The sequence below is a fragment of the Chlamydotis macqueenii genome, chromosome 15 (genome assembly GCF_036417535.1).
Source record: "Chlamydotis macqueenii isolate bChlMac1 chromosome 15, bChlMac1.mat, whole genome shotgun sequence".
Taxonomy (NCBI): Eukaryota; Metazoa; Chordata; class Aves; order Otidiformes; family Otididae; genus Chlamydotis; species Chlamydotis macqueenii.
The window spans coordinates 12,028,518-12,056,510 of record NC_141570.1 but is presented as its reverse complement, the minus strand read 5'-3'; the positions used below and the strand labels follow the sequence as shown (position 1 = coordinate 12,056,510).

Sequence of the window (27,993 nt, the reverse complement as noted above, 5' to 3'; positions counted from 1 at the left end):
ATGGGCGGGTGGAGCAACCAACGGTAGGGGAGGGCGGGCCCGCCGGCGCTACCCGCGGTGCGAGGAGGAGCGGAGCCGCGCCTGCTGTCCGCCACCATGTTCCAGGGCCCGGAGGGCGACTCGGCCAAGCCCAGCTCCAGGTGGCGCGGCGGGGGCGGGTTGGCGGGGCGGGGGCGAAGGGGGAAATGGGGAAGAGCCGGGCGGTGGCGCGGGGCTTTGCTTGGGGCGCGGCCGCGGCTGAGGGCGGGGGGCGCCGCGGCTGAAGGGAGCGGCTCCCCGCTGAGGGGCCTTTTCGGCGGGAGCGCCGCCCTCATCCCTCCGGCAGCCGCGGGGGCGGGAGGCCAGCGCGGAGCGGCGCGGTGGCCTTGCCGGGCCTCGGTTTCCCTCTTCCAGGGGTTGGGCGCTGCCGGCGGGGCCGCCTCTGGCTCAGAGAGAGCGGAGCGGGCGGGGCCTGGCCGCGGCCCGCCGGGGTGCTGGGCGCTGGAGGGGCGCTGGGCTGGAGGGGGGGCCTGCGCCCTGAGGGGCTTCCCGTGCGGGAAGAAAGGCCGGGCGCTGTGCGGGCCCCCGTGTTCGTGCCGCCGGAAGGAGAGAGGAGGGCCCGGTTACGCTCTGTGAAGCTTTGAGAGGATCCAACACAAGAGCCTGCCTGAGCAGGTGTTAGCTTGTTTTCGCCTCACGAAGTTGAAATACATTGTTATACTTGGATGAGGGCACGTATCCTAATAACGTGGAGCTGGAGTGATTAATCCATTTGCGAGGTAATTGTGTGCTCCGAGGGGAAGGAAGGAGGTGTTTCAAAATTGTGTAAGGGTGCTTTAAGTTTGCCTTTTATTTCAGTCTCTCCAAGCTACGACCTGGTTTTAAAAGATTTCTGAGGATGCTCTGCCCTTAGCAGAGCCTCTGAGAGGCTTCTCTTCTGTGTTTAGCAAGGCCTGGTGTGACAGGATGAGGGGTCATGGTTTTAAAACAGAGAGGGAGGCAGATTCAGACTGGACATAGGAAGAAATTTTTTGCACTGAGGGTGGTGGAGCACTGGCCCAGGTTGCCCAGCGAGGCGGTGGATGCCCCATCCCTGGAAACATCCCAGGCCAGGTTGGCCGGGGCTCTGAGCAACCTGATCTGGTTGGACATGTCCCTGCTCCTTGCAGGGGGTTGGACTGGGTGGCCTTTAATGCCCACCCAAACCATTCTGTGATTCTCATGGTATTTTTGAAACCACGTTTAACTAATTAATTGGATTTCTGGATAGAGTCTGGAATGCAGACCATCATAACTTTTTAGTTATCAGCAAGCAAAGGTGGTCTTGTTACAGCTTGTTCTCTGGCATTGTTGCAGAGCATTTTTATCCTGCCTCAGAACAAACTCTAGTATTACACTCAGCTGGCGCAACAAGTGTGCACGCTGCAGCACTGCACTACATTACATTATTGGATTTTATAGAGCGGTCTCCAAGGTGGTCGGCTGTTGACACGTGGCCTGTGCTGTCAAAAGCAAAAGGTACTGGTTTTAAGAACGCTTATTCCGGAGCTTATTCTATTCATTCCCTGAACAAAACTTTATTTTATGATAATACAAATCCTTTTGCAGTTCCTGATGTGTAGAAGTTTCTCTAATTAAGACTGAGCCTAATTCAAAATCCCTGCAGTGACCACCAACAGCTGTGGAAGTGGGAAAAAATTACTCTTCCTAAGGTGAAAATCTTTGTGAGGATATTATAAGCAAATGCTTTGCATTTTGAGAATATAATAATACAGGGTTATTACTGTTAGAAATAAATGATGCTAAAAATATTTTAAATTAAAGTTTCCACTTAAATAATTGTTTGGTGAGATGTATCTGTAGTGATCCAGTTAATGTATATAGTGATAAAGTGAACAACTAGTTGCTGATTCAAATTAACTGCCTAGTTTTATTTTATTAAACTTTAATAATGATGCTTTGTGTTTTTAAAATTGTTTTGCTTTTCCAAAATAAAATGAGGAGTTGCATGTCTCAGAATTGCTGTTGCTCTGACGGCAAAGCAGGACAGAACTGTATCATTTCGCTGTTGGTGCACACTCTGAAGTTGCATTGCTTTTGTGTATCCTCAGCTCGTCTGGTAGGTGAGCAGTGTCACAGCTACTGCACAGAGCTGGAAAGGTAAATGCAGCCATCTTGGCAATGCGATAAACATGTTGCCCTTCTCCCCACCAGTGTTATTGCAGAATATTGCAGAACTTTCAGGTCAAGAGCATAACTGACCTACCAGAGCTTGCTGTTTATTTATAAGAGGAGTGAGCTATTTAATGAGCCATGGGTTTGATTGCTCCAACAGCAGGAGTGCCCTCAGTAACTTTCTGGGCTTTGCTTTAGAGCCAAGTATTCCAAACCTTCACGCCTGCTTTCTGCCGGTTACCTTAGCGATGCTCTCTTATGCATGCTGCAACTCTCCTGTCTTACCTCCGTCATTAGAACTGTCTGAAAACTGGTGGGACTTTAGTGTTCAACTTTCAGGGAGAATTAAAAAAATATATATTTATATAGCCAGTGTCTTGCAGTAGTGGGTAAGTCTTGGCACCTCTTCCATACGTCAGCTGAAAGGTTTAATGAGGAAAGGACATTCAAATTCAACTGTGTTAAAATGTAGGAAAAAAAACACCACAATAACTAATTAAAATTCTTCAAGCCTGCCAGAAGAGAACAAAGCAATTAGTAGAGGCTTTTAAACTTAGCGAGCAGGATTCTTAATTTACCTTTTCTAGATGAATTGTCAGACTTCTAGTCTACTGAAGAGAAGAGACAGATTTAGATTGCAGAGAAAACAGAGGGATTTTTTTCCTTACTGTTTAAAAGAATAAAATAAAACCTTCCCTTCCCCCTGCCCTTCCTCCTAGAGGAGGAAAGAAGATCTAATTTATCTGGCTACAAGACACAAAAATGTCTCTTTTTGTAAACTGGCATCATACCAATGTAAACTAAAATGACTATGAAGTGTATGTTGAATTTCCGTGTGCTCTGTTGAAGCAGCTCACGCTGGCTTATCAAGTTTAGCGTGCCGTTTTCCTTTGGTAGGATGCACAGGCTAGCTCTTACTGTCTTTCTTGTTGTGGGAGACCTGCACACCTCATTCTCATCTACAGTGGAGTGACACAGGAGTAAAAGGAGGTCAGCAGTGCTCTAGAGGCTGCACAGCAAGAAGATAGCTTTGTATTCTCCTCAGGTTTTGGCTGCAGAGAAGGAGTGCAAAACCCTGTCCTCTTTGCTAGCGTAAGCTGGAAGACCTTGTTGCTGTACTTCAGTGTTATTTTCGGTAATTCCTGTGAATGACTTAGTTATCTGACTTTGCATTTATTAGAATTTTATGGACTTGGTGTCACAGTTACTTGAAAGTTTATGGAGTATTTGGAAGGTTCCTAGCAATTAGAAGTTTCTGAAATTGAGGAGGCAAATCCACTTCGTATATGTAGGGTCAAGACATTATTTTGGGTGATGCTTTCAGAGAAGTTCACCTGGTACGCTGATTCCGAGGGGCCCTGTAGCGATGCCGCCAACTTATTTATTGCAACAGTAGGGTTTTCTTAGTCTGTATACTGAGCTGAAAATGGGACAACAATGTAAGGTTCATCAGCGTTGGATTTCTTTTGACGCTTAATTAAGTTTAACTCAATAATCAAGACCTTTACTCTTAAAATGGGTTTTCTCTGGAATTTTCTTCTGCAGTGGATCTTAAATGCAGTTGCAGGAATCAGAAGTAATTTGATTCTTATGACTGGTTGCTTTTCTTAAACCAAAAAAAAACCTGAATGTAGTTATTTTGTTATTCCCTGCTACACTTGTAGGCATGTGTTAAGAAAACAGTGTAGTAAATGGAGTGATTCTATAGTGTAAGAAACTCCATCTGTATAAACTATATTTCTCTTCCTTTCTGTCTCTTTGATAGTATACTCAGAACTCAAGAAAGACTAGAAGCATTTTAAAAAATAGCTGGAAAGAGTGAGTAAAGTCAGAAATCACTTAAGTTACATAAGGGATACCAGCAGACCTACATTGTTCCTTTTTCTTTTCCTTCCATCTCCCAAGTTTAAAAGTTTAAACTGCCTCATGGTTTCTGGACCATTGTGAATGATCATGATTTATCTATACGATGTCTGGTTTTAATAGCAGTTCTAGATCTTCTAAGATATGTGGAAAGCATATAGCATAGTTGGATCTGTAGTCTGTTGGACACTAAGTTGTAAGTAAGCCTTTTGCTCAGACATGATCTTACCTGTGCAGTGGATGAGACAGTTGTCCTGTCTACTGAAATTCTAGTTACTCCCTCAAGCTAAAGAGGTTCATTAAATCCACAGTCATGTTAAGGATTAAAATATTTAAATTGGCCGGTAAAGAGAGTCTATCTGAGGCTGGTTCTGACTATATAAACTACTCCCAGACTAAATGAGAAACTTTTTTCTCCTTCGTCCCAAACAGAATAGAACTGATTTCTGCATCCCAAGATCTGAAATGCTGACAAAGCTAATTTTCTGACAGGGCAGCCAAGTGTCTCTGGTTTTGTGAAATTAAATCGTAGAGTTAAATTGGAGTTGATCTTGGCTCCGAGAGGAACCTCTTTTTATGCCTGGTAGATGTCTACTCTGAAATGGCTTGCTTCTGTCACAGATCTATGGATGTGTTGTGTTGATTCACTGACGTTTTAATTCTGTTCAGGTAGAGTGGGATAAAGGTCTTGCAATTTATTACTGTTCTCTTTGTATAAAAGTAAAGGTTAGTTTAGATCCCAGATCAAGGATTCAGGTTAGAAGGGGTATAATTCAGCTAATACTTTGCTCAGCTGCTGAGACTGTGGATAATTGGTCAGGTAGGCATAACTGAAAAGATTATTTTCGTTACCTAGATATTAATTGCTTTCCGATGCTTTTTCTGCTAATTTTCTGATTAATTCCACTGATTCTGCTCCTAGGTAGTGGTTCAGTTTCTTTTCAGGACAGGACCTGCAGTCTGTTGAACAAGGCATAGGTATTAACTGTGGACTTACTACACAAGGACAAGCATGACTTTCAGTGGGTTTTCAAGAGGTCAGTTATTTCTGTTGTAACCTACAGTTTTTATGAGGATCTGTTTGATATACCTCTGGTGCTTTGGTTTTAATGGATTTGCATCTTGGCCACTAAAAATTTGGCATCTTGGCATTCCACCTTTCCATCTTAAGCTCTACAGCAACTCATACGATAACTGATGGTTGAAACTAGCAAATTTTTTAGTAGTTATGAAACATCTGCTTTTATTTAAAAGTCGATGGGTTTTGGTTGCATCACAGATGCAAAGTTGGTGTGTGTGGTTTAGCAGAAAGTCTGAGTCATGTGGCTTGTCTTAAACTCCTGTTGCTTCTGGAACACCAGACAGCGTAGCCATTTGTTCTGGTGGCACTGTTCTGACCATTTCAAGTAATTGCAGATAATGTAATGAAGTTGACTGACTAGGAGGCTGGCAGTATTTGTGTTGAACTTGAGAATATTGTATTAGAACAGCTCTTAGAATAGTCTAGTATTGTATTAGAACAGTAGATACTTCATGGACACAGCAGAATTTCCTGAAGTAAGTTCAAATCAGAATAGTTATTCATACCATGCAAGGGAGAATGGAGAGGGAACATCAAATATGTTCAGTGCTGTAAATTTCAGACAAACTTCTGTCTCTTGCTTCTCTCATTCTGCAATGTAGGGTATTGAAGCCCCCAGGAGGAGGTTCTAGTAATCTCTTTGGGAGTACAGAAGAAGCTGCTGCTTCAAGCAGGCCACACCGGATGGCATCCAATATCTTTGGAGCATCAGAAGAACCTCAAAACATTCCAAAAAGAACAAACCCTCCAGGTAAGCCGCCTCCTTCGGCACGACTGGGCTCTGAATTGCAGTGCAGAACTGGTTTTGCATTCCTAAAGTGGAACACTGCGATCTCTCAGTCTTTTTATGTTGCATTTTTACAAATTGAGTGGGCTTGAACAATAAATCTGTTCAGGCTTCTGAATACATGAATATTTCAGTGAAATACCTGTTTACAGACTTTTTAGCACATCATCTAAGTCTAGGAAATTGTGAAAGGAAACTGCTTCTATTCTACAGCTGTGTCATCAGTTAGCTGCAGTGAGTAGAGCTGTGAATCTGAGATCCTCTAGTGAATTCTTGTAACAAAGGATTTCAGCTTGTATCTTCAGGCAAGCAAAAGCCTGTCTCTAGGCAGTAAGAGTTCTAGAAGTCTTTGAATTTTTAGATTCCTTTTTTTTTATTATTATTAATATAATGTGGTAAAAGTAAGTTGTCTAGGGGAAAAAAAAAAAAATCTAACTGCTGCCTTGCAGGGGGAAAAGGAAGTGGTATTTTTGAGGATTCTAGTTCTGCTCAGCCTCGTCCACGCATGAATCCACCTGGTGGGAAGACAAGTGATATCTTTGGGTCTCCTGTGTCTACCAGTGTTGTGCGACCACACCCGAACAAGCCTAAGGTATTTGTTCTTTTTCTGTCAAAGCAAGAAGCTGGCAGCTCAGTGAGTTGTCTTGCAGTCCTGTCGTAGTGCAATGCCTGTATTCTAAGATGACAGACCTGAATTGTGCACAGGGTAACTTCAAGCTAGACAGTTATTTCCAAAGTCTCCTTTTGATAGCTTGTTATCTGTGGCATATCAGGTCTCAGCAAGCTCTGTAGTTTGCAGTAAAGCTATTAATTAGGCTGCGGATGTGTGTTAAAAAAAAAATTAAAACGGGGAAAAAAATGCTTCTGAAGCCTTTGGTCTTCCTTGTAAGTGAGGTGCAGCTGGAGTTCTTGGCACACAGCTGAGAGGCATTTAAGCTGGATAGGAAGATATTTATCTTTATTCTGCAATTTGGCAGAGATGATCTTGATGCGAACTCTGGAAAGTCGGTGTACACCAGTGAGCTACAGTTGTAAATCTTTATGTAGCCTAGCTGCGCCCTTCTCCTCTCTTAAATATGTATATCTGCAGTCCACATGAAACACTTGAGCAGGAGATTGTGCTGAAGTGATGACCGGTGAAAGAGCTAACTCAAGATCAGCTTGGAGTGTCAGGTCCAGCCTGCACTTGACTTTGTGGTGTCAGACAAAAGGGTGTCTTGCTATAGCAGTTGGTTTGGGGGGGGTTCTTGTTTGGTTTTTTTGTTGTTGTTGTTGTTTAATCTTAAAGCTGGGATGTGTAATAGTTGGAGAGGCTTCTAGTTATGACCAAATCTGGTTTTGGAAAATAGAAGGATACATTGCCAATTACTTTATTTCTGTATTTAAATGCCCTATGTCTGGATTTACAACCTGCTGCCTTACTCTAAGTAGATACTATTAAGTGAGTAGCTGTTATGTTGGCAATGTTTTTGAAATGTCAAGTAGCGTGGGAACTTAACATCCCATGAAACACAGCTTGCTGTCTTTGTATTGATCAAGTAGTAGCAGTCTCATTTTTCCCGGAACCTTAGGAAAAAAAAGATTAGTCCAATTTAACTTTTTTTCCCCCTCCTTTTTCCCCCTTAAATTTGAAGGTGCTGATAGCGTGCTTTTGCCTAACTTTTTATGCAGACTCTGAAGTGTATTTTGGAGGATTTGAGTCATAAGAAAGGAGGAGGAAAAAAAGACTGGGAGCTAGGTTTTGTCAGGAGTAGTGCTGTTGGTGTAGGAAAGGGCTTTGGTTTGGTCCGCTGTACCCCTTCATCGGGCTGATGTCTGATTCTTTTTAGTTGCTTTTTAAAAAAGTAACATATTAATTCCTGTGAATTCCTGACTGAATGGAAGACTATGCTTCAGAAATTCCTATAACTTTACTTAGAGCACTGGAATTGTGGGAAATATCGGGATGGAAAAGAGAGAACTTGCAGAAATTTTTGCAAATATGCTGAATTTCATAACGCTTTTCTGAAGCGTTGCTGTGTATTTCCAACAACTGATTGGGATTGTTGGGGAAATGGTCTTAAAAGGTTTTGTTAATTATCCGACTGTTCAGGTCACTATGGACACTTGCTGAAGAGAGTAATTTCTGAATATAAGTAGGGTCCTCAATGCCTGCTTGTTTTCTAGTCGTACATGCAAACTTCTCCTGGGTGGTAGTGGGTGCTTGTCCAGAGTGGTAATTCCAGACCTTTGGACTGGACTGTTTATAGACAAAAGTTTTAAGCCTCTAATGAACTAATGTAGCATCTTCACCTGTCTTTGAGTGAGTTGTCAGAGATGTGTATGTCAACATAACGCAGGCGTTACCTTCTACCAGTGGTTTGGGCATTATGTAGCGATGAGGGGGATGCAAAAGCAAAACTTTCTGAAGGATTTTGTGACAGAGTTACTGTTTGAGAACTACACTCAGATAGTTTTTGGTTTCTTTGCAGGATCACATTGTCTTGAAAGAAGATGAAACACCAAAGAAGCTAGAAGGTCAGCAAGAGAAATTCCTTTCTCTGTTTCTTTGAGAAGATAAATTCTGAGAATAGTTTCTTACACTTCCTCTTAAAAACATAACAGTAACATAACACTAATTTAGGATTAATATAACTGAGATGTTTTTCTTCTTTTAGTCAGAAATTTAATCACTTGACTTCAGGGAAATGGTTCTCTTCCTCTTTTTGAGGAGAACTCCAGAGGCATAACAAACAATTCTGTGATTCTGTAAGTCTTGATACTAAGGGTGTGCGATAACACTTTGCTTGATAATGTGTGTATATATGGATACAGAGAGTTTGTGTATATAGAACATCCTGTCAGACTGCTTCTTCCTCCCTTGCCATCTCCTTCAAGTGTGTAGTCTGGGCCTTCTGTAGTTGTAAATAACAAATGGCTGGCTGACAAAATGTATTATTGCTCAGCTAGGTATTGTTAAGGAATGATGGGAATGCTGCTTTCAAGCTCAGTGTGAAAGGATTCATTGGTATGTTGTATCTCTTAATTGCCTGAAACTGCCAAAATAATTCTGAAGGTATATTGTTTAGCCAACATATCCTTGTTAGAAAGATTGCTGAAGGAGGAGAGGAATTGTTGCGAAAAGTGAAATTCTTCTTCAGTACCTGTTTCCTTCAGGAAAAATGAACAGATATAGAGAAACCTCAGTGTGCTATGGATAGGAGACGTGGGAAATAATGCAGCCTACAGAAGATGAGGCACTTCGTGCACTACAGAATAACAAGTTGATTTAATCCCTTTTCTTTTTGTTCAGCTACAGAAAATATCAAACCACAGCTGGAAGATGGAGGCGAGAAAAAAGATCTGGGCAAGGAGGAGCGATGCAAGGAGCCAGAGCCCAAGATAGACAATCACGAGCCCCGATTAGGGCCAAGGCCACGCTCGCACAACAAAGTTCTCAACCCACCCGGGGGGAAATCCAGTATTGCGTTCTATTAGGGTCATCCGTTCACTTTCACTAACGGTGTCTGCGCAGAAACTCTTGTCTGTGGTTGCGAGGTCGGTTTATAGACTATTGTTTGTGGGTAGATTCTTAGGCAGATGGATGAGGGTTATGCTAAAGTGTGTAGGATGATTTGGGGAGGGAGGGCTGGGGGGGGACAGGGTGCCTTGTGGAAGGTGTGAGTATAGGCCAGCCTGGGTGGGTGGCGGGGGGGACATTAGTGTAACTTTGTGAAAGATCCGTGCTCATCAGAATGTTAGGTTCTTAGCTAACTAGTGGCTTAGGACGCTCTTGTGGAGCCAGGCTTATCCATGCAGTCAACACGTAAAACACTGAGGACCTGGAGGTGGCATCTGAAAGGTTCTGAAGCACAGCAGGTACGCTGTGTTTCCCTCCAGGCAACAGGATGCAGCGTCAGTGAGAGCTGACTTCGAGTCACTTTAACGTCAGTACGTTCCACTGGAACAGCTAGTGCTACCGTGGTTTTGGGTCTTCAGTCTTTGATTCTCTTTTTCACCTTTCTTGCTTGGCAGCACGATTGCTGATACAAGGACAAAACGTGCTGACAGTTCCTTTTACACTCATAACCCGTCGGATGTTAATAGATAATTGTGCCCTCCTCCTCCCCAGAGTGTTCAGGCCTTTCTGATGTCTTTGGTCATCTGCTGATTACCACGACTAGCTCTTGACAAGTGGTAATATGAGGCCAACATACTGTTTCGTGTATGTGCTTCTAGAAGACTTTATTTAAAGCATCCTGACTGGGTGCTTGCACATTTTCTGGTGAAGATGTGGGTGCAAACAATAGCTTTGTGGTACTCCGAACAGAAGCAGCTACTGGTACTGCGGAGCGTATGCTGAGGTGTCCAGCCAGCTACCTTTGATCCAGCCTGTGTAGGAATGCCTTAGCTTCTGCAAAGATTTTTACTTTGTACCCTGCAGAAACCAGGACTGTTTTACTGTCTTCACCACGGTGCATTTTTTTGTTTGTCTGTGCTGACTCTGTTAGTGAATTCTCTTGTCTTCGGTCAGCCTTACGTTTGCCTTTGACTGCCTCTGATCTTTGTTGGTAAGGTTGGGAGAACTGTGTGGATTCTCCTCAAACTGCAGCTGTAGTTGTTTCGAGACATGCTGTAGACTATCCTGGTTGGAGAAACAAAGACTTCAGCAATACAAACCTCTTGGTTGTGCTGGCTATCTTAGCTCTTGTTTGGAAGATGTGCATGTGTTTCACAAAAATTTGTTGAGGAGGGTAGCTCCCATCATTTGTTCTCTGAATGGACGTTCTGTCCGTATCCAGAGCTTTGATATATGAATGTTAACATTAGATGTTTACTATTCACTGTATTTAATAGTGACTTTTAAATTTGACATATTGAAACAGGAGTTGTTCAGGTACACCAAAGAACAAGTGGCCTTATCTGCATATATCTGCCCAGGTTCCCTGGGAGCTGCCACGGTTCAGGGGGGGCTGTTTCTGGGCCGGGTGCTAGACCACTCTGACTGTAGTGCTTACTAGACTGCTCAGCTTGGGTGATGTCGGAAGTGGTGGACGACTGCGTGAAGACTTAGTTGCCGTTTCAGGTAGCAGAAGTGAAATACATGGGGTAGTGCTAAGGGTAAAAATAGCTGTGGAGAGCAGGAATTTCAACACCTTTGTACCTTTCAGGTAGGTTTGGAGCTCCCTATTATTTGCCCCCCCTGGGAAAAGAAGACAGCAATTCTAACTGCAACTCTGGAATGGATTTATGTTACTTCCTAGCAGCTATTCTGAGTCTGTGCTGTCAAGCCTCTGGCTGAGTCTCAGACACATCTATCTGTTTCAATTACTTGTTCCAGTTCCTGACAGGGTTTTAAGAGGCTATCGTGTGGAAAAGTCAATCAGCGGCTGCTTTCTGCACTGAAGGGTCTGGTGTAACCGACACTGTCTGCAGTACTGAGCTCAGACTTGACATCCTCAGTACCTGTTGTGCTTTGGCTACGGTGCCTGTCTTTTTAAACAGCAACTTCCAGCTGGGCCTTAAATCAGTTAAACTGTTAGTTTTCTTGCATTTCTTTCTTTGGAATATAAACCCTGTTTTCAACTCGTAAGTAAGGTTGATAAGAACATTTCTCTGGGACAGAAGGGGATTGGAAATCAAATGATAAGTCATGTGTTTGTCAATAAACCTCTGTATTTTGCTACTTCATTGTGTGCTGTAGGTGCCTGCTTTTATAAACTAATCAGTAATCTAGTTCCATGTATAGATACACTGGTAAATTTTGTTATCTGAAATTGAAAAATTGCACAAATCTTTTCAGGCCCTCTATAGTGGGGAGTATGCTTTAGAGGGGTGATGTCCTGCTCAAGGTCGCTCATGAGAGGAGCACCCCTCGTCCCTGGGGAGTGTGAAGGGAGTTCAGGGCTGTTCAGGTCAGTGCGTTTTTGTGGGCAACGGTCCGGGTGTTCTGTACAGCACGGGGACGCTGTTATGCTCTGCAGCAATATTGTAAATAGACAAATATTAAAATATCTTAAATACTTACATTTGTTTGTAGAATAGTGTAGCAATTCCCCTTGAGCAGGGAATGCGCTTGACATGGAGAAGTCATACGCTTACTTCCGTGCTTGTGGCTAGCGCATAAAACTCTCCTCGTGTGCTGCGCTGTGTTCCCTGGCAGAGGGGAGGTCACTACAGCTGCAGAAATCTTAATTTCAGGTGAGCTGGACATAGTGGCCTCTCAGCCAGAGTGATCTAAATCCCCTGTTCATCCCTTGGTTGACAGATTGTGATGCCCTCCAGAGCCTCTCAGCACTTGTTTCTGCAGTGACTTCTGTATTTTGCACTGAGAGTTTCTGCCAGTTCACAGCTCTCTCAAGCACGCATAGTGCTTTGTGTAGGATCTGCTTAGTGTGGGAACTTGTGAGTGTCCTTGCTAGGTAACATGTTAGCAACAAAGGGTTGTCCATCCTTTGAGCTGCTGCCAGCTCGTAGACTACAGCATAGTTTGACTTTGCAGCTCTGTACCTTACTGCTTTTCTTTGTCCCTAAATTGAAGGTCTGTAGCTTAAACACGTAGGACAGAGTATTATCCAGGTTACTGTTTCAGTCTTGGAAGGAAAATGATGCTATCTGTTCTAACAAGCTTAACCTGGAAAGTGCTTAAACAATGACTTGCATGCCTTTGTAAGTCACTGTGGGGGCTTAACCCTGGTCACCACACAGCTGCTCGCCCCCTCTCCCCCTCCCCAGCAGGATGGGGGAGAGAAATTGGGAAGAAAGGGGAACTTGTGAGTTGAGATGACAGTTTACTGAAATAGCAAAGGAAAATGGCAGTAATAACAGAACATAGGGATACTAGAATGTACAAAATGAACAATGCACAATCTCACTGCTCGATGTCCCAAGGACCGATACAGCCCGTCCTGAGCAGCGATCACAGAAATGAAACTGAGCAGCCAGCAAAGGAGCGAGAGGGAGAGCTGCTCCCTGGCCAACCCACACTTCCACTTAGTGTGATGTTTATGGCATGGAATACTCTTTTTGGCCAGTTTAGGTCAATTATTCTGGCTGTATCCCTCCCAGCTTCCTGTACCTGCACATTAGCCAAGCCTGGGAAGCCAGAAAGTGTTCCTGGTTGCTTTAACAACTCATCAGTGTGTTCATCAACATTCTTCACATACAAAATCCAAAAAATGTTGGCTACCGAGTGGAAAATTAACTCCATCCCTGCCGAAACGAAGACAGTCACATGTACCACGCTAGGCATAGCTGCTGCTTTGCTCCTAAATGTGTCACCATACTCGTCTGGTAGGAGACCGCACTGTCTGTGACCAGCCCAGATGCAGTGTGCTGTCTCTCCTGATCCCCTGTGAACATGATGACCCGGGTCAGTGCATGTTTTCCCCTGTTAAGAGTGCTGATTTCTGTGCAATACTTGTTAAGCAAGCACTGTCTGATGCTGTCCTTGTGTTACATCACTGCAGAACAGTCGATAAATTGCCCCCTTTGCACTCTTAATGAGGAAGATTAATGTCCTCTCTGTCAGCGTTTTAAGTAGCATTACTGTGTTCTTTTGAAGGATTTATAGAGGTTACTCAGTTGGAATATCTAAACTATGTTCCTGGGGCTTGTTTAGTGAGAGAACATGTAAATTAGTGTTGCGTGGACACTAATTATTTCAGCATTAATTGAGTAACTGTTGTAGTTTATTCCCTGAAACGTTCTTGCAGTTGTTTACATATAATGTGGTTGCACTGGTGCGTGGATGTCCGAGTATCGTGGCCACCTTTGTGATCATGTGGTGCGGAACAGTTTGATGTTTGCCTGTCAACATGTGGAGTGTACTCAGCTGTCAACTTGCATCTCCACAGTTTGGGGGCTGGCTAGCTGTCCAGCATTTTGTTCAAGTCCTCTGATGCGTCTCCTGTTGAATTTCAGCTTGAAGCTCTGCTGAAATCCTCTATCACTTCCCTTTGGAAAAGGTGATGGTTTAGGATGTTGTTGAGGCTGGAGTTTTCCATTGTGTATTTTTCTTGAGGAAGCCAGGATGCTGTGCTGTGCTAGACTAGAGAAAGCAAAAGGATGGTGACAGCGCAAGGCTGTCTGCTAGTAAGAGAGGGCAGGAGTACAGAAAGACTTATGCGTTATAAGCTCTCTGTGTCAGTACTTGTTTCCAGCTGGGCAAGAAGCAGACTGGGTAACGCTTTACTGTTAAGAAGTGATGCACAGAACCCCCAGCAGCCAGCAGACTAAGCTGGATGTCCTGGCTGCTAGCCCAATTGCTGCTTGCTCCTCCCTCTGAAAACAATTAGCAGAAAGAGCAGTTCTTAATGATTGTGCTAGGTTTGCAGCCTGATTATTCTTACTGTTTTATCTTCCTTGTGGGAATGAAGATTATCCTCTCTTGAATCTGGCTTTCCCTTTCTTTCAAGCTGCAACTCCTTATATTGTTAACAGGACCTCCTCCTCCTCAAGCAGGTCAAAATGCTGGCCATAGCCACCAAGAATGCAGTCATTTGTTGTACCCCTCAGCCTCTCTAGCTCTAGCCAGCTTCTAATTCTGGTCTCTTACCCTACCACCTTCCTCCTCCCTCCTACAAACACACATATTTTAAATAGTAGTTATGCTGCCTTTGGCTTCTTGGTTATCCCTCCCGTGCTTCTGCTGGGCGTATGCTATCTGTCACGTCAGCCAAAAACACAAACAGCTCTGTTAAAGTCTATCAGAAGCATAGAGCTCTAGCAGAAGTAACTGGGAATTTAGTGTTGTGTCAGTTTCTTCATAATGATGGCTTTCCCTCCACAGCCATCTCCCACAAACTTAGGTAAACGCATGCTTCACTGTAGAAGCGTTTTTTAATGTTCTGGCTTCTGGGAGCATGCTCTGGAGCATGACAAAAACAAACAAACAAACAAAAAACCAAAACCAAACATCTCCGTGTGAGTTGCCTGAACTAAAGTCCACTTTCAAGTTTCACAGTTTATATTTTAAGAGTTGCAATCCACTGTGTCCTACATGAGAGGAAGGTTCTGCCACAGATTGTTGAGAAGAGCTTACCAGCTTACTGTTTCCAGGGTTGCCCAAGGCTAGGGAGAGGGTGAGGGGCCGGGGTTTTGTTACCTCTATACGTGATCAGTGCAACACTACAAAAATTAAACAGAACCAGCTGATTGTCTCCTTCCATTTCTTGCAGCACATTGACCTCTGTGAAGACCACTCTTTTCATTTGTATGACAAGCTCGAAGTAGAGCACCATGTAATTACTTTGTAAAAGGTTTCTCAGAAGTGAGCTCTGGCATCTCAACAGCTGGTATCAAGCAAGAAGCAGGAAGACCAGCAAAGTGAAGGTGGCTTTCCTGTCATCAGTGGTGTAATTAATGAAAAGGCTGTTAAACAGGAGTAACAGGAAGCTGCTGATGTGCTCCAATGGAGATGGGCAGGTGCTGTTGCAGGAAGACTCATCCTCTGCTTCCTTACTATTGTTATGTCACCTTCAAGCTTTATTAATCTGAGCTGAAAGACATGAGCAGTCTTTTAAGAACACCTCTGCCTACAAGAGGCTCTAGTAGAGTCTTCCCAGCCACAAGATGGTCTTTGTGCAACAGACTGGAAGGTCACTAGAATCTCCCCACATCTTTAGATTATATGAAGGGGTTTTTCAAAGCACGTGCAGGGGGTCTTTGTATGGGGGCATATACAGCAAGTGCCATAGCCATCCACTGTCCTTACTGGTGGCAACTGTAGGAAATACGCAGGAACGCTTCACAGTGAACCTAGTAGAGCAGGCAGTGAGATTTCTAGTGCTACATGGTCAGGAACCTTGTTAACCAGGTGCAGATTTTAAGGTTCTTCCCTGAAAAGAACCAAGTACAGGACTTTCAGTGGGAATCCCAGCAGTCGTTACAGGAACAACCCCATTGGGTTTAGCTGCAGCACTACACGGTGTATGAAGCGAGAAAGTCCATGACTTCTGCTAGCCAGGCTGAAGTCACTGCTTTTAAGTGAGACGTTGGCAGTACTGACACAAAAAATCAGCTCCATTGAGCATGTACTTTGTTCTGTACACAAGCCTCCAACGTGAGTATGTAGTACTGCTGCATGTGGTTTTTCACAATCATGTTTGGAAATTCACCATGGAATTATTCCACTAAGAAAAAAAATGCAAGTGCAGGATTTCAGCACTGAAGAGGAGCACAGTGACAAGGTGCTGAGGGGCGTACCTCAAGCCACGCTCTCGGAGTCAGATTTCCCAGCTAAGTGAAAAACACTGGTGCAGCCTCACATGGAGTAGAGGGCTCCACAGTACAAGAGAGAGATGTGACTCAGGGAGTGAGCGCAGTGATGGGCCACAAAAGCAGTAAATGGCCTGGAACATCTCCCATAGGAGGAGAGGCTGAGAGAGCTGGGGCTGCTCAGCCTGGAGAGGAGCTGGCTCGGGGAGATCCTGCCACTGCTGGGAGGGAGTGCGGGCGAGGGAGCCAGATTCTGCTCTGGACAAGAGGCAACAGGCACAGCTTACACCACATAAAATGCCAGCTGAGCACAAGGAAGCACGTTTGTACTGCCAGGGTGCTCAAGCACTGCGACAGGTTGCCCAGAGAGGTTGCAGAGTCTCAGTCTGGGGAGATGCTCAAACTCTGACCAGCCGCGGTCCTGGGCACCTGCTCTGGCTGACCCTGCTTGAACAGGGGGTGCTGGACCAGATGATCTCAGGAGGTCGCTGCCAAACTAAAGGAGTCTGATTTTGCAGTTCTGGGACTTCTCATCTCAACCTCCCCCGCCCCGGCCCCCGCCGAAATTTCTGCTGCACCAAACTCCAACAGGGAAAAAAAACCTTTAATTGTCTGTAGTGTGAAATGAATTCACAGTGTAATTTAGAAGACCTTGCTCTCTGAACACGTTCTCTTCAGTAAATCAGTTTAAGAAAACTTTGCTTTGATGGGTGGATTTGTCTTCTGTGACGTCTACTTAAAATGTGACTTTACTGGATGCTGTTAGTGCCTAAATTGCTTCCAATCTACTAGTGTTTATATTAAATGCAACTTGAGCAGAGCTGCTCTTTCTTTGAAGGATATGTAATAATTTACATAAGTAAGTCATTCACTTCAGCATTCCTTCTATTTGGCTACGCTGAAGTTTACTTCATTCTTCAAGCATCCTTTGTGCTTTTGTAAACACTGTGTGTGAGCGGTTTGCATAGTGAAGAGAGCAGCTGGCTGAGCAGAATAAGCACCTAGTGCTCATGAGTAAGAGCACCCTGGTTTAAAGGACAGAATTTCAGATCAAAACTTTTTACGCTTTTGAAGGCAAATGAATAAGCAATTAAGCTAGGCTTGTGTGCCAAAGGTAATCAATTTGATTAATTCAGGCTCCTGCCTGAAGAATAATGATGGTGTTACTTGCACGGCTGTATAATTTGTGAAAGATGCGTGCTAATCTACAGCAGTAACCAAAACAGCAGGCCTACCAAGGTGTGTGGGTTGGCAAGTGTTCAGGGTTCTTGGGACAAAGCAACAGTGGTGGAGCAGGCAGGCTCACCCTACACGGGCAGTTTTGATGCAGGAGTGAAAAGCAGCTCTCTAACAGCTTATGAACCAGCTTCAGCTAGGGGCGTTTCACCAACTGTAGTGTAGTTCTTAAAGTGCCCCATGCAGGTTTCTGTATGTTGAAGAATGCCTAAGCAGCACATTTCACTTGTTTGCCAGGCATAAGAAAGTGGAAACATTGCCTTTCTGTGGACAATTCCCTTACAGATTCCACCTAAAGGTGTTCAAAATACACAGGCTAAAAATCCGCTTTCAAACAGAAGTGATCAGTGCTGGCTGGCAGCCATCGTTGCTCTAACACTGTAAGGGTTCAGCTGGCAGAACCTTCCTTTCCTGTTTCATCATCAAGAAGCGGAGCTGCATCTGCAGGGCTTGTGCCCTCCTGCTCCACAGGTGCTCCCTTTCTTGTTCTGTTCAGTGTCCCACCCTAGAAATTCAAAGCAGCAATTAGTGACAAAAAGGATATGGTTCTTCCTGGGCACGTGTATTTGCGACAGCTGTGTCCTCACCCTTCCCCTCACCTTCTTGCAAAAAAAATACAGCTGCCAATAGCGTGATACTAGGTAACACTACTATGCACTGCAACAATATTTTAGTGGATAGTTGTCTTTTTATGCAGTCCCATTTTTATGGCAGGGGGCATTACTCATATACACACCCAACAGCCGTAACATCAACAACAGCAACTCGGTATGCAAGGCTTTTCCTCACCTCTTATCACACTTACCTGTTTCTTGTCCACAACGTTGAGGCTAACGGAGGCAACAATGCATGCGATAGTGTTTGCCAACATAAAGATCATCATCTGTTGCCAGCGCCACAGAGGAATCTTTAATTCACTAGAAAAGGCCAAAACAGGATAGAATGACGAGTCACTTGAGGATATTTAAGGCATCTCTATAGTTCCTTGTAGCACCAGGTTGCAAAGACACTGATTTCTGTTCACAATGCTCCACTAAAGTACTGTTGGTGTCTCTGCTTGACAAAAAAGCAAAAGCATTCTCACCTGGACTTTGTTCCTAGAATGTGTCCAACAATCAGATTTGAAAGGCCAACTCCAATCATCTGCACAGAAGTTGCAAGCCCCATAGCTGTCCCTAAAGTTGCTTGGGGGACCACGAGAGGGATGGATGGCCACATACTAGCCTGGTAGGAGCAATGAGAAGAGGAATTAACTCAAAGCCTTGCTTAAAGTCGTTAGATGGTCATTGGTTTAAAAAGGAATTATTCCCACTAAATAAACATTGATACTTTATCTTTTAAAAAATTCTGGTATTTTCCCCTCCCAGCCTATTGGCTGGTTCTAGACTGGTCCCTGTCCTTTTCAAGTAGCTTGAGACAGAAGAGACCACACATGTCACTGTAACTGGAACAACCTGACTCCAGATTTCTGCAGGGAAGTTAGACCTGGTGATTTAGCTCATGGACTCAAAGGAGAATGAGGTGTTACATTCAAAGTAAAAAAAGCAATAAGAAAAGCAGAGACAGTCATGCTTCACGCCATAGCAAATGGTCCCTTACTCTGCTTTGCATTTTGCTCCATATTCATTCTTTGGGCTTATTTGTTACTAACCAAAGTCTTCAGGATTGGGGAGCCAGTGACTTCAAATTTGCTGCCAGACCTGCTCATCAGGACACGAGCAGTGATCTGTGCCATCCAGAATGCAGAAGGAGCACAGCCACAAACCGCTCACCTACAGCAGTGGAGTTGTGAACTTACAGCAGCAAAGGAGTAAGTAATCCCCAGCCAGACTGTAGAGACTAACGGAGGAACAAATGTAAATGCCAGGAGAGCGAAGACTGGCAGAGTCAGTGCAGCGCAGCCAACAGCAAAGACACCTCTTAGTCCCACGTAGTCCTGGTAAAGGAAACAAACAGAAGGCCTCTTACAAGGGATCCAGTGACATGAGCTGCTGTGCAAAGCGGCCTGGCATAAGTGGCAATAACGTAGCATCTCCCAGTTGCTGATATCACAGCAGACTGGCTATTACTAGTGGCTATTACTCCTGAGACAAGAGTGAAACTTGTCAGAGAATCCGTGTCCAGTATTCATGTAAAACGGCAGACTTTAATAAAGGGGGAAGAAAACCACACCATTATGCCCCGACAATTATAGAAATAAGGAAGAGTTTGACAAAACAGACATGCAGACTGTTATTTCCCATCTACTTGCACAGCTTAGCCTGATTCTTCCTGTTCCTGTCTCAGACTTCTCAAAACACACAGCTACTTGCCATGGTTTGATGCTACCATAGCACAATTAAGGGACAGAGGAAAAAACAGGTTAACATTATCCCTTGTAATTTAATTCAGACCAAAGTGCACCTTGCAGTTTGCAAGGAATTAAAGGACTGCTTGTTCAGCAACAACAGGGTAAATTCTGGTTGAGGGGGTTGTTAACAAAGACATTTCCAAAAAATAGGAAAAAGTTATCAGCAAGCACTTATGTTTTTGGGTACTCACAATCAATATGCCAACCGCTGCAGAGAGAACAAGGGAGCTGTCGTACACCGCCCCAGCAACGTAAGCGGCTGCCTGCTGACTGTAACCAGAATATTTATCCTGGATAAACTTGCTAAAAATAAAATGGGGCAGGGGGGGACAGACACATAATTAGGATTCTTGATCTGGTTATTTTGACAGAGAATAAGTCTGAGCACAAATACATGGACAAAAGGGTTTTAATGAGAGGACTTGTAAACAAATTTGATTCCGTCTGGTTTGTATCGCCAAGCCTTTGTCGTTTTATTTTAATTGGTGCACACCACAGAGCAGCTGGTAGCTTAAATGGCCACTTTCAAGACGCTTCTGCAAGTGCAGAATAAAACTGCAGGTTAAACTTGGGCCTATGTTCAATTACATCAGCACAGCTCAGAAGCAGCAATTTGCCGTCACCTGTCCAAACGTACAGATGGATGTTCTGCGTTCTCTTTGAAGAGGCAGAAAACACTATCAATCCAACGGTGAGAATGCTGAGGGGTAGGAAAAAATATTTTAAAATAATCCAGCAGCAAAGATCAGCATTTAAATTGAACACCTGCATTTCAGAAGTACTAGGAACTTCCCCTTGGCATCTTTAAGGGAGACGTCTGGTTCAAGCAGAAAACACAGAAGCCAAGTTTTGTTTTCATTGTCAGAAGTCAGCCTTTCACCTTTGTTAGGGATACGCAAAACCAGCATCAATACTTACGCACATTCTTTACAGAATTTACAGTCATACAGTAGTAATGGCTTAGAAAGACTAGTTTACTTAGAGATCCTGTAGCTACTTAAATCTGGTTTGGCAACTTGCATGACTACTTAACCATTAGTACTAACAAGCCTTTAGAGCCTGTGCTGTCAGCAAAGAATGAAACAAGGCACTGTTCCCTGAACATTTACTGCAACAGAATTTGCCAAAGAGCAGTGGCCTTGGGACCATTATTTTTTCGAAGCAGCATAGCATTTTTTTTGCCAGAAAGGAGATGTGAAACGTGACTCTTGGTGCCTGAACTTTTGCTTCACAGGGAGCCAAAAAAAAAAAAAAAAGTTCTGCAGGGAGGAAGGATTGCAGAAAGGATTCCGTGTGATCAAGAGATGCTGTTTTCAGGTAAAATGAGAGGGCAACTGATAGAAAGCCCACCTCATCAAGGCCTTGACAGTCCTTGCCATCCTGAATGTCTTTATTTTACTAGTAAAAGGTCACTTGTACATTTGCTACAACAATGTTGATGACATCTCTTCACTCCTGATTTCACAGTGGCTAATGAAATGCATCCCTAATGAAATGCTACCAAAATAACCAAAATAATTTTCTTTTTTTTTTTTTACTGCAGGCCTTTGCTAATATAAAAGTTCATACTCATTATGTGATAGAAGCTGCATCATCCACAAATAGGAAAAAAGCAGCAAAACGACAACTCTGTGGCAGAGCCACAGGACAGAAGCAGGAGTCCCAATTTAGTTAGGCAGGTTGCTTCTTTGGTTTAAGGCTAAAAAAGGAAGTCTGCAAGCCTTGCACTAGAATGCAAAAGTTTCCTGACTTACAGACCCAGGCTGATGCAAGCTCAGCTTTGTTCCAAACACAGCAGACTGCAGGCAGGAACTGCAGGACAGAACTGCCCCAGGCCTGTGAAGTTAACACCTCACCCAGCTCCAAAGTCCACTTTGTTGGACTGTCACAAAGGTGAAATGTCTACAGACTATTTTTTTCAAATAAAGCCTTTCCTCCCCTTCTCCCAAATCCTTCTGATTCTCCTTTGACAGTGTTCCAAGCTTTAAATATTGGACTAATCACTTCAAGTTATTTTTACTTCCCTGCAGAAGCCTCCCTCATCTTTGCAGGGAAAGAGAGGTCAAAGAATCCTCATATTCTTTAACCAGGTGCTAAAGACATGTTTCTCTGTGTTTCATGAGTGGAGGGAACAAGCATATTATTGTCCCGGTATTTCCCACTCGAGGGCCTGCAAGGCTCCGATAGGCTTGTATCAGTCAGGAGGACTACAGCCATAGAGAAATACCTGGCATCTGCCACAAAGGGGAAGACTCCATTGTAGAAGAACATGATGGTGAGGACCAGGAGCCAGTAGCGGAGGGGAAGTCGCCGGATGTCTTGAATCCGCTGCAAAGATAAGATGTGCCCTCACTCACCAGGAAATAGTCTTCAACTTCACACTAATGTCACTTTCTGCAAGGCACTGAAGGTTACAAAAAAATTAAGGAGTAACAGCAGGTAAAAGTGAATTGAAAGGCAGCTCATGTACCTCTAAGTGAAATTTGGCGTATGCTGACTCCAAAGGATTTCTTCTTTAACACTACTCAGTAAAGAAAACAAAAAAAGCTTTCTTATTTTAAATAAAGGTTATGGCTGCAAGAGACTATTCTAAACAGGCTCCATTAAGGACCTACTGCAAAACCTGAAGGGAAACACAATGGAAAGAGACAGTACAAACAGGAGTCACAACACTGAGATACAGAAACCAGTAAGAATGCTGTCATGAGAAGGAAGTGGTCCAATAGATTTAAGTGCCATAAAAATTGCAACCTATTGCCTGTAATGCTTCTTCCTAGACAGAAGAATGCAAGGAGAAATGGAAGGTAAAGCTTGGCAAAAGATATTCAGTACTGACCAGAGCAGCTATTTTCTATGACAGACCCTGTAAGCCAGAAAGCGGTTCCAGAGAGAGGCTGCCAGCTAGTTTTATGCACAAAATCCTCCCCTGAGCCACCTACAGTCAAGAAGTAACTGGCTCAGAAAAGTAATGCCGTTCAGAGTGCTAACTCTGGAAGGCTGCAAATACAGGCTCAAACCAGAAAATTTAGACTTTAGTAGCTTGCAGATGCAATATCCTCAAATGTACCTGGAGAACCACTCTGCAAGATGGTTAACCAAATGGCCTTGATGCCCTCTTCTGGCCAGGACCAGCTCTTGCTACTGCAGGCTCCCCTGCGCTGCAAAAAGCAGCGCTCCTGCACCCCAGGCTTTCACAGATTGAGATGGAATACCTGTCTGCACACCACATACCACTTTTTTGGATTCTTGCTGGATAACCCCATCCAAGCCCAGCTGCTTCATGCCCACTTTATCTAGTACACTGACTGTGAGGGCTGAAACGAAACCAAGCACGCAGAGCAGGGTACCTGGAAAAGACACAAGAGGTGTTAGAAATTCCTCAGCATGGAGACAGCCAAAAGACAAAAACAACTGCATGTAACACACAGGATTTTCTATGACTCCTGCTCCTGGCTTCTCTTGACATGAACAGCCTTTCCTACCACAGCCCTGTAGCAGGGCCATTCACCTCTCACCACCCTGCCAGAGTCCTCAAGCTTTTTGTCCGCGGAGCTTCCAATGCGCCGCAGAATTGCCTGAGCTGGTGAAGCTAAAGCCCTACCCATCTCTGAAGACAGCCACACTGCTGGACTACGGCCAGAACGCCTTCAAAACTGCAGCAGGCCTGTGCATAACAAACCCAAGGTTAAACCAAGCCAGACATAAAGAAAGTTCCATGGTCCCCTAAGCAGGAGAGGTATCACCCAGGGGCTGGTACTGGAAGCCAAGCTACACCTCTTCATTTATGTGACCTACTGCAGTTACTACAGCAATCTGACTTGGTAGCAGGCTCAGCTCCAGAGACATGAGTCAGATTATGCTGGATATGCCTTGGCAACAGGAACCTGCTGCAGACATCCTTCTCTCAGAAAGAGATCTGTATCTATCTATCTGCTTCGTTTTCCAAAGAGCCAAACCAATCTCTGACGCATACGCACTTTGTCTGATGTACTTATTGCTTCACAGGCTACTGAAGTCACTGTGCAGTGCTTGCAAATGCTGCCTGAGCACAAAACTAATAGTGTCAGATGGGATGTAACATGCCACGCCCACCCCAGTTTCTTCTCTGAGAGCTGGAATCAGAGGAGAACAAGGGGTTTCAACTTCTGCAAGAGATTTATCTCACATACGCAGCCTCCTTTCCATGGGTGATGGCCCATACTGGTTCGTTGCTTGGGAAATAACACTTTCCTATAATCACCGAGTCTTTGTACACGAAGGATGCTTGAAGACAGGTCTCCCTCACATCGCCACTCCAGCACCCCAGAGTACCTCGGTGCCACTACTTAACCGCGCTGTGAAACAGATCATCCCTTCCGCTAGACACAGATCCCATCTCACTGCATCAAAGAGAGGACAGAAACTCAAATCTTCTAAAGGTATGAGCCCTGGAACAGATTCACACGAAGAAACATGTAATTCACAGTAATTTAAACCTATGGTTTTGATCAGTCCATGTGCAAGGCATCTTATGCTGAGACCACTACAGAAACTACTACAGAACAGCATGTTCTGCTAGCTAAAACACAGAAGAACACACACTAGATTCCTCTTTCCGTTCACTCTGCAGTTTCCACTCCATGACAGTAAATCCACATTAAGTACTGACTATCTGTGACTGCAGATGTTAAAATATCTTGAGAAAACTGCCAACAAAACTGTCAGGCTGACACTACAGCTTTAGAGAGGGTTTTCAGGCATCAATGAAGAAAACATCACTCCATTGCATACAGAAAGCAACAGGAAAAAGTGGAAAATAACATCCCTCTGCCTGCTAACATTCAGGTACTCTTCATAACTGGACAAAACAGGCTAGCCCCAGGTCTAGAAAACAAAAAGCCAAAGCACCAAAGAAACTCACCTCCCCAGAGTGTCCACTGTATTCCAAATTTTGCCTCAAATCGCTGGGTGAAGAAGAAGTTGAGGACGCTCCCAAGACGTGAGAAAGACAGAGTCAGGCCAAATGCCAGTGCCAGTTCCTTGCCCCTGAACCAGAAGGCTGTGATACGATTCTGCACAACTTGGAGAAGACAAACATCCTCTCTTGAAAAGACAGACTCAGCCAAGAGGACTGCACAGAAGCAACAAATACAACATCTCAAGCTCGAGTGCTTGAGCTGGAGTAAGAGACCTCTACACATCCCAAGTGGAGGTAGTATGTGTCAACTTCACAGTCCATTTTAAAATTTACTAAATCATGCTGGGACATGGGAGGTGAACTTATCCCTCAGACAAGGCAAGCAAAAATAACCCCAGAGGCATAGGACATGGGAAAAGGACAAACTTGTTAGAGACGAAGACTTTTAAACATTTTGGCACACATTAAATCCATGCAACCCTTCAAGGAGCAGTGTTCTGTTAGCAATGTGGGCTCCCGGTGCAGAGCAGGTGAATCTGACTGGTAGGACAAGGGTCTAGGAGGCAAAATGAAAATGTACCATGACTCGCTGGTGAGGCGTAATTAAGAATGTGAATTCCTTACTAGTAAGCGACCCATTCCCAGAGCCGAAGAGCAGTCTTCCTGTTAGCATCATCGGTAGGAGGTATGGTGACCCCTTGAAATATGAGCCTAGAGCAAAGATTGATGATCCCAGCACAGTCAGAAGAGAGAAAACAAAGACACCAACTAGGGAGAAACAGAAAAAGAATACACAAACCTCAACAGACATGCTGAGATCAGGACAAAAGCATTCTTTGTCAAAAAGCAAAAGAGCAATCTCAAAACAGGCCAGTAAACCTGTGGGTTTCCATCAGTTTACCTTCATTCTTTTAATTTTATAAAGGCTGGTCTCTTTGTAAAGTGACCTGGGAATCCTCAAAATAGTGACGATATTATCACGGTGGAAGGTTAGGGAGGCACAGTAAGTCAGACAGAGGACTCTGAACTCCCTGTTCCTGTCCTTAGCTCCACTACAGACTATGGCCTCATCTGTAAGACGTTTACCTCTCTGATAGAGAAACAGAGCATAACTGCATTTGCTGGGACTGCTGGGCCTCGGATTACGGCACATGCCAGAACAAATGTCAGAGCAGGGAACAGAACACTGAATTATCAGTTTGTCCCACTGAAAACAGATGACACTATTCCCTGTTACATGCATGCCAGAGGAAAGCACGTTTACTGCACTGCTGTGTAAATGCAGGTAAGTCAGTGGTGAAAGGATGAAAACATCTCAGTTGCCTTCATGGAGCTGCACTCCACACACAGAGCTGTCCGTCCTTTCCCATCCCTCTGTGACCCTACTGAAGTAGAACCTTCTGCATCTCTTTGCACTGCAAGAACAGCCTGAAATCCCACTTCAGTACAAGCATAAATTAATCAATCCTCGAACTTACAGCGATTTCCTAGCTTATCAATCAGGAATCCAGCCAGAATAACCACTACTGCATTTCTAGGAGAAAAGAAGAAGAGAAACATTTGTGTCTTGCTGCTGGAAGCAACTAGCAAACTACCTCGCCCCCTCAAAGCAAGAGAAAAGTGACTCACGTCCAGGCATAGATGGCGTACAGCAAATTGTATTGTGCAGGTGTCATTCCCAAGCCTTCAACACAGCCCAGTGTGCCATTATGCCCGGTGCTGTCACCATGGGTTCCATTGGGGCAGGTCAAGTTCTGCATAACAAGTCACAGAGCCCATGTTAGGCAGCAGACGGAGATGAAAACCCACGCGTTCCTTTAAAAATGAAGTTCAGTTCTTGCCTACTAGAGTTCTATTTCTCCTAATCAGTTCTCACTTCCATGACCAGGAATTAGAGGACTTGTGTCTCTGCCCCAGAAGCCGGCCCTTGCCAAATGAGAAATGACTGGCTGTCCTGGTTTCAGCAGAGATGGAGTTAATTTTCCTCTCAGTAGCCAGTGTGGTTTGGATTTCATATGTGAAGAATGTTGAAAAAAACACTCTGATGATACGAGTTGTTGTTAATGAGACCAAGAACACTGGCTTTCCAAGTCTCTTTAAAGTCCAGATGCAGGAAGCTGGGAGAAAGACAGACAGAATAATTGACCCAAACTGGCCAAATGAACTGGGCTATCAGTCTGAACCCTGAACAACAACATTTTCTTGTATTTGAGAATACAACTGCTTTTTACATGAGAGAGTCCTCCTGTGATCTCCCTGCATGGCTCCATCTTTCAGCTAGCAAATGCCTTCAGCATCAGGAGGTTTGGATTTGAAGACCCAGAAAGTATTTTCAAACACCACTAGTCTTCCAGCCCACTGTAGGTACTAATGGTTAATTCTAGGTATCTCCTTCATGCAGAACGGTGTGAACACTATTCTGACTTTGAACTTCACTAGCATAGCGACCAGTCGTTTGGATGGATTGCTGACAATCACCGAGCAAGGGTAGGTTTTAGATTTCCAGTTCTCCAGGCAGCCATGAGAACTCGCTCAAACCCCTCATGGCCCGTCCTAGCTTTGTGCATCTTCTTCACAGCAAACATGCCAGCAACAACCCCGCACCCGCAGCACCTGGAACATAAGACCTTGGAGCACGATTCCTATGCTGACACCGTAAGAAAAGGTTCTGAAACTCCGCGGGTGACCAAGGCCTCCGTTTTGGTGGGTCCGCCTTTTTTCGCCCGCCCCGCTGCCGGGCCGCGGCCCAGGCGAACGCCCAGCACCTACCCCCTGGAACTGCTCCTGCAGGACGCTGGGGATGTCGAAGCAGAAGTAGGAGCCGAAGGTGAGGAGGCAGTTGAAGAGGAGCACCACGAATCTGTAGGAGGCTGCGGGGCAGGGAGGACCCACTTGACGGCACTCTTCCCCTCACGACCCGGCCCAGCCCGGACCTCCCGCAGGCCCCGCCGAGCCACCGGCCGCGGCTCAGCTGGGCCCGGCAGCGCGGGCCCCGGGAGCGGGCAGGGCCCGACCCAGGGCCGCCTGCGGAGTCCGCAGGGCCGGGCCGTGCCTTCCCCTCCCGCCCCGCCGGCGCTCACCCCGCTCAGCCGGCACCGCCATGCCTCAGCCCGCGGCTCCCCCCGGCCTCCGGCCCGGCCCCGCCTCGGGCCCAGCCCCGCCCGCAGCGGGGACCCTGGCCGGGCCCCGCGGGCAGGCCGCTGGTAGGCCGCGGTGCGGGCTAGGGCCGGGCTGGGAGGGGTTGGGGGGAGTCTGAGGGGAGAGGTTCAAAGGAAGAGACGAAGATAAAGAGAATTAAAACTGGTCCATGTAAAAGTCAGAGGGGTAAACACAAGATGGAGAACAGCTGACTGGGGCAGAGCGACACTGGTTTGTAGTGCACTGTAAACTGGAGTAAAAAATACGATGTTTGGGGGGGGAATATGGTG

General features: G+C 45.0%; 3 protein-coding genes across 9 annotated transcripts in view; 2 read left to right on the top strand and 1 right to left on the bottom strand.

The window, feature by feature from the left end:
- CRAMP1 (cramped chromatin regulator 1) overlaps positions 1-1,110 on the top strand; it is a 53,387-nt gene extending 52,277 nt beyond the window's left edge. The window contains exon 22 of the transcript XR_015260243.1: positions 1,021-1,110. The gene's annotated coding sequence lies outside the window, so the exon portion shown is untranslated. The remainder of the gene's footprint in view (positions 1-1,020) is intronic.
- JPT2 (Jupiter microtubule associated homolog 2) lies at positions 48-17,329 on the top strand. 4 transcript variants are annotated; one of them, XR_015260245.1, is made up of 7 exons: positions 48-140; positions 5,701-5,849; positions 6,335-6,477; positions 8,357-8,402; positions 9,178-9,422; positions 12,933-13,236; positions 15,044-17,329. XR_015260245.1 is itself a non-coding variant. In XM_086760141.1 (5 exons), exons 1-5 carry the CDS (start codon positions 97-99, stop codon positions 9,360-9,362), a joined length of 567 nt encoding a protein of 188 aa, XP_086616267.1. In that variant the 5' UTR covers positions 48-96; the 3' UTR covers positions 9,363-9,498. The 4 variants fall into 4 exon arrangements, 1 of the variants encoding a protein (XP_086616267.1); XR_015260246.1 differs by lacking the exon at positions 12,933-13,236; XR_015260244.1 differs by having other exon boundaries at positions 12,933-17,329.
- Positions 17,330-17,465: 136 nt separating this feature from the next.
- On the bottom strand, positions 17,466-27,755 carry LOC104484542 (lysosomal dipeptide transporter MFSD1-like). 4 transcript variants are annotated; one of them, XM_086759855.1, is made up of 13 exons: positions 27,646-27,755; positions 27,335-27,435; positions 26,195-26,319; positions 26,044-26,099; positions 25,190-25,333; positions 24,569-24,727; positions 22,900-23,015; positions 21,896-21,996; positions 19,860-19,971; positions 19,117-19,254; positions 18,403-18,542; positions 18,124-18,235; positions 17,466-17,823 (listed from the first exon to the last, which is right to left on the bottom strand). In XM_086759855.1, the coding sequence occupies exons 1-13, from the start codon at positions 27,665-27,667 to the stop codon at positions 17,707-17,709; spliced, it is 1,443 nt and encodes a 480-aa protein (XP_086615981.1). In that variant the 5' UTR covers positions 27,668-27,755; the 3' UTR covers positions 17,466-17,706. The 4 variants fall into 4 exon arrangements, with proteins under 4 accessions (XP_086615981.1, XP_086615983.1, XP_086615982.1 ...); XM_086759857.1 differs by lacking the exon at positions 27,646-27,755 and adding an exon at positions 26,407-26,682 and having other exon boundaries at positions 27,335-27,436; XM_086759856.1 differs by lacking the exon at positions 25,190-25,333.
- Positions 27,756-27,993: the final 238 nt, after the last annotated feature.

Coding starts and splice junctions, on each gene's coding strand:
- JPT2 (XM_086760141.1), top strand. CDS start 97: ATGTTCCAGGGCCCGGAGGGCGACTCGGCCAAGCCCAGCTCCAG. Junction 5,850..6,334: donor AAAAAGAACAAACCCTCCAG/GTAAGCCGCCTC, acceptor GCTGCCTTGCAG/GGGGAAAAGGAAGTGGTATT. Junction 8,403..9,177: donor AACACCAAAGAAGCTAGAAG/GTCAGCAAGAGA, acceptor CTTTTTGTTCAG/CTACAGAAAATATCAAACCA.
- LOC104484542 (XM_086759855.1), bottom strand. CDS start 27,667: ATGGCGGTGCCGGCTGAGCGGG. Junction 23,016..24,568: donor ACAGTGGACACTCTGGGGAG/GTGAGTTTCTTT, acceptor TGTCTTTTCCAG/GTACCCTGCTCTGCGTGCTT. Junction 17,824..18,123: donor ACGTTGTGGACAAGAAACAG/GTAAGTGTGATA, acceptor TTGAATTTCTAG/GGTGGGACACTGAACAGAAC.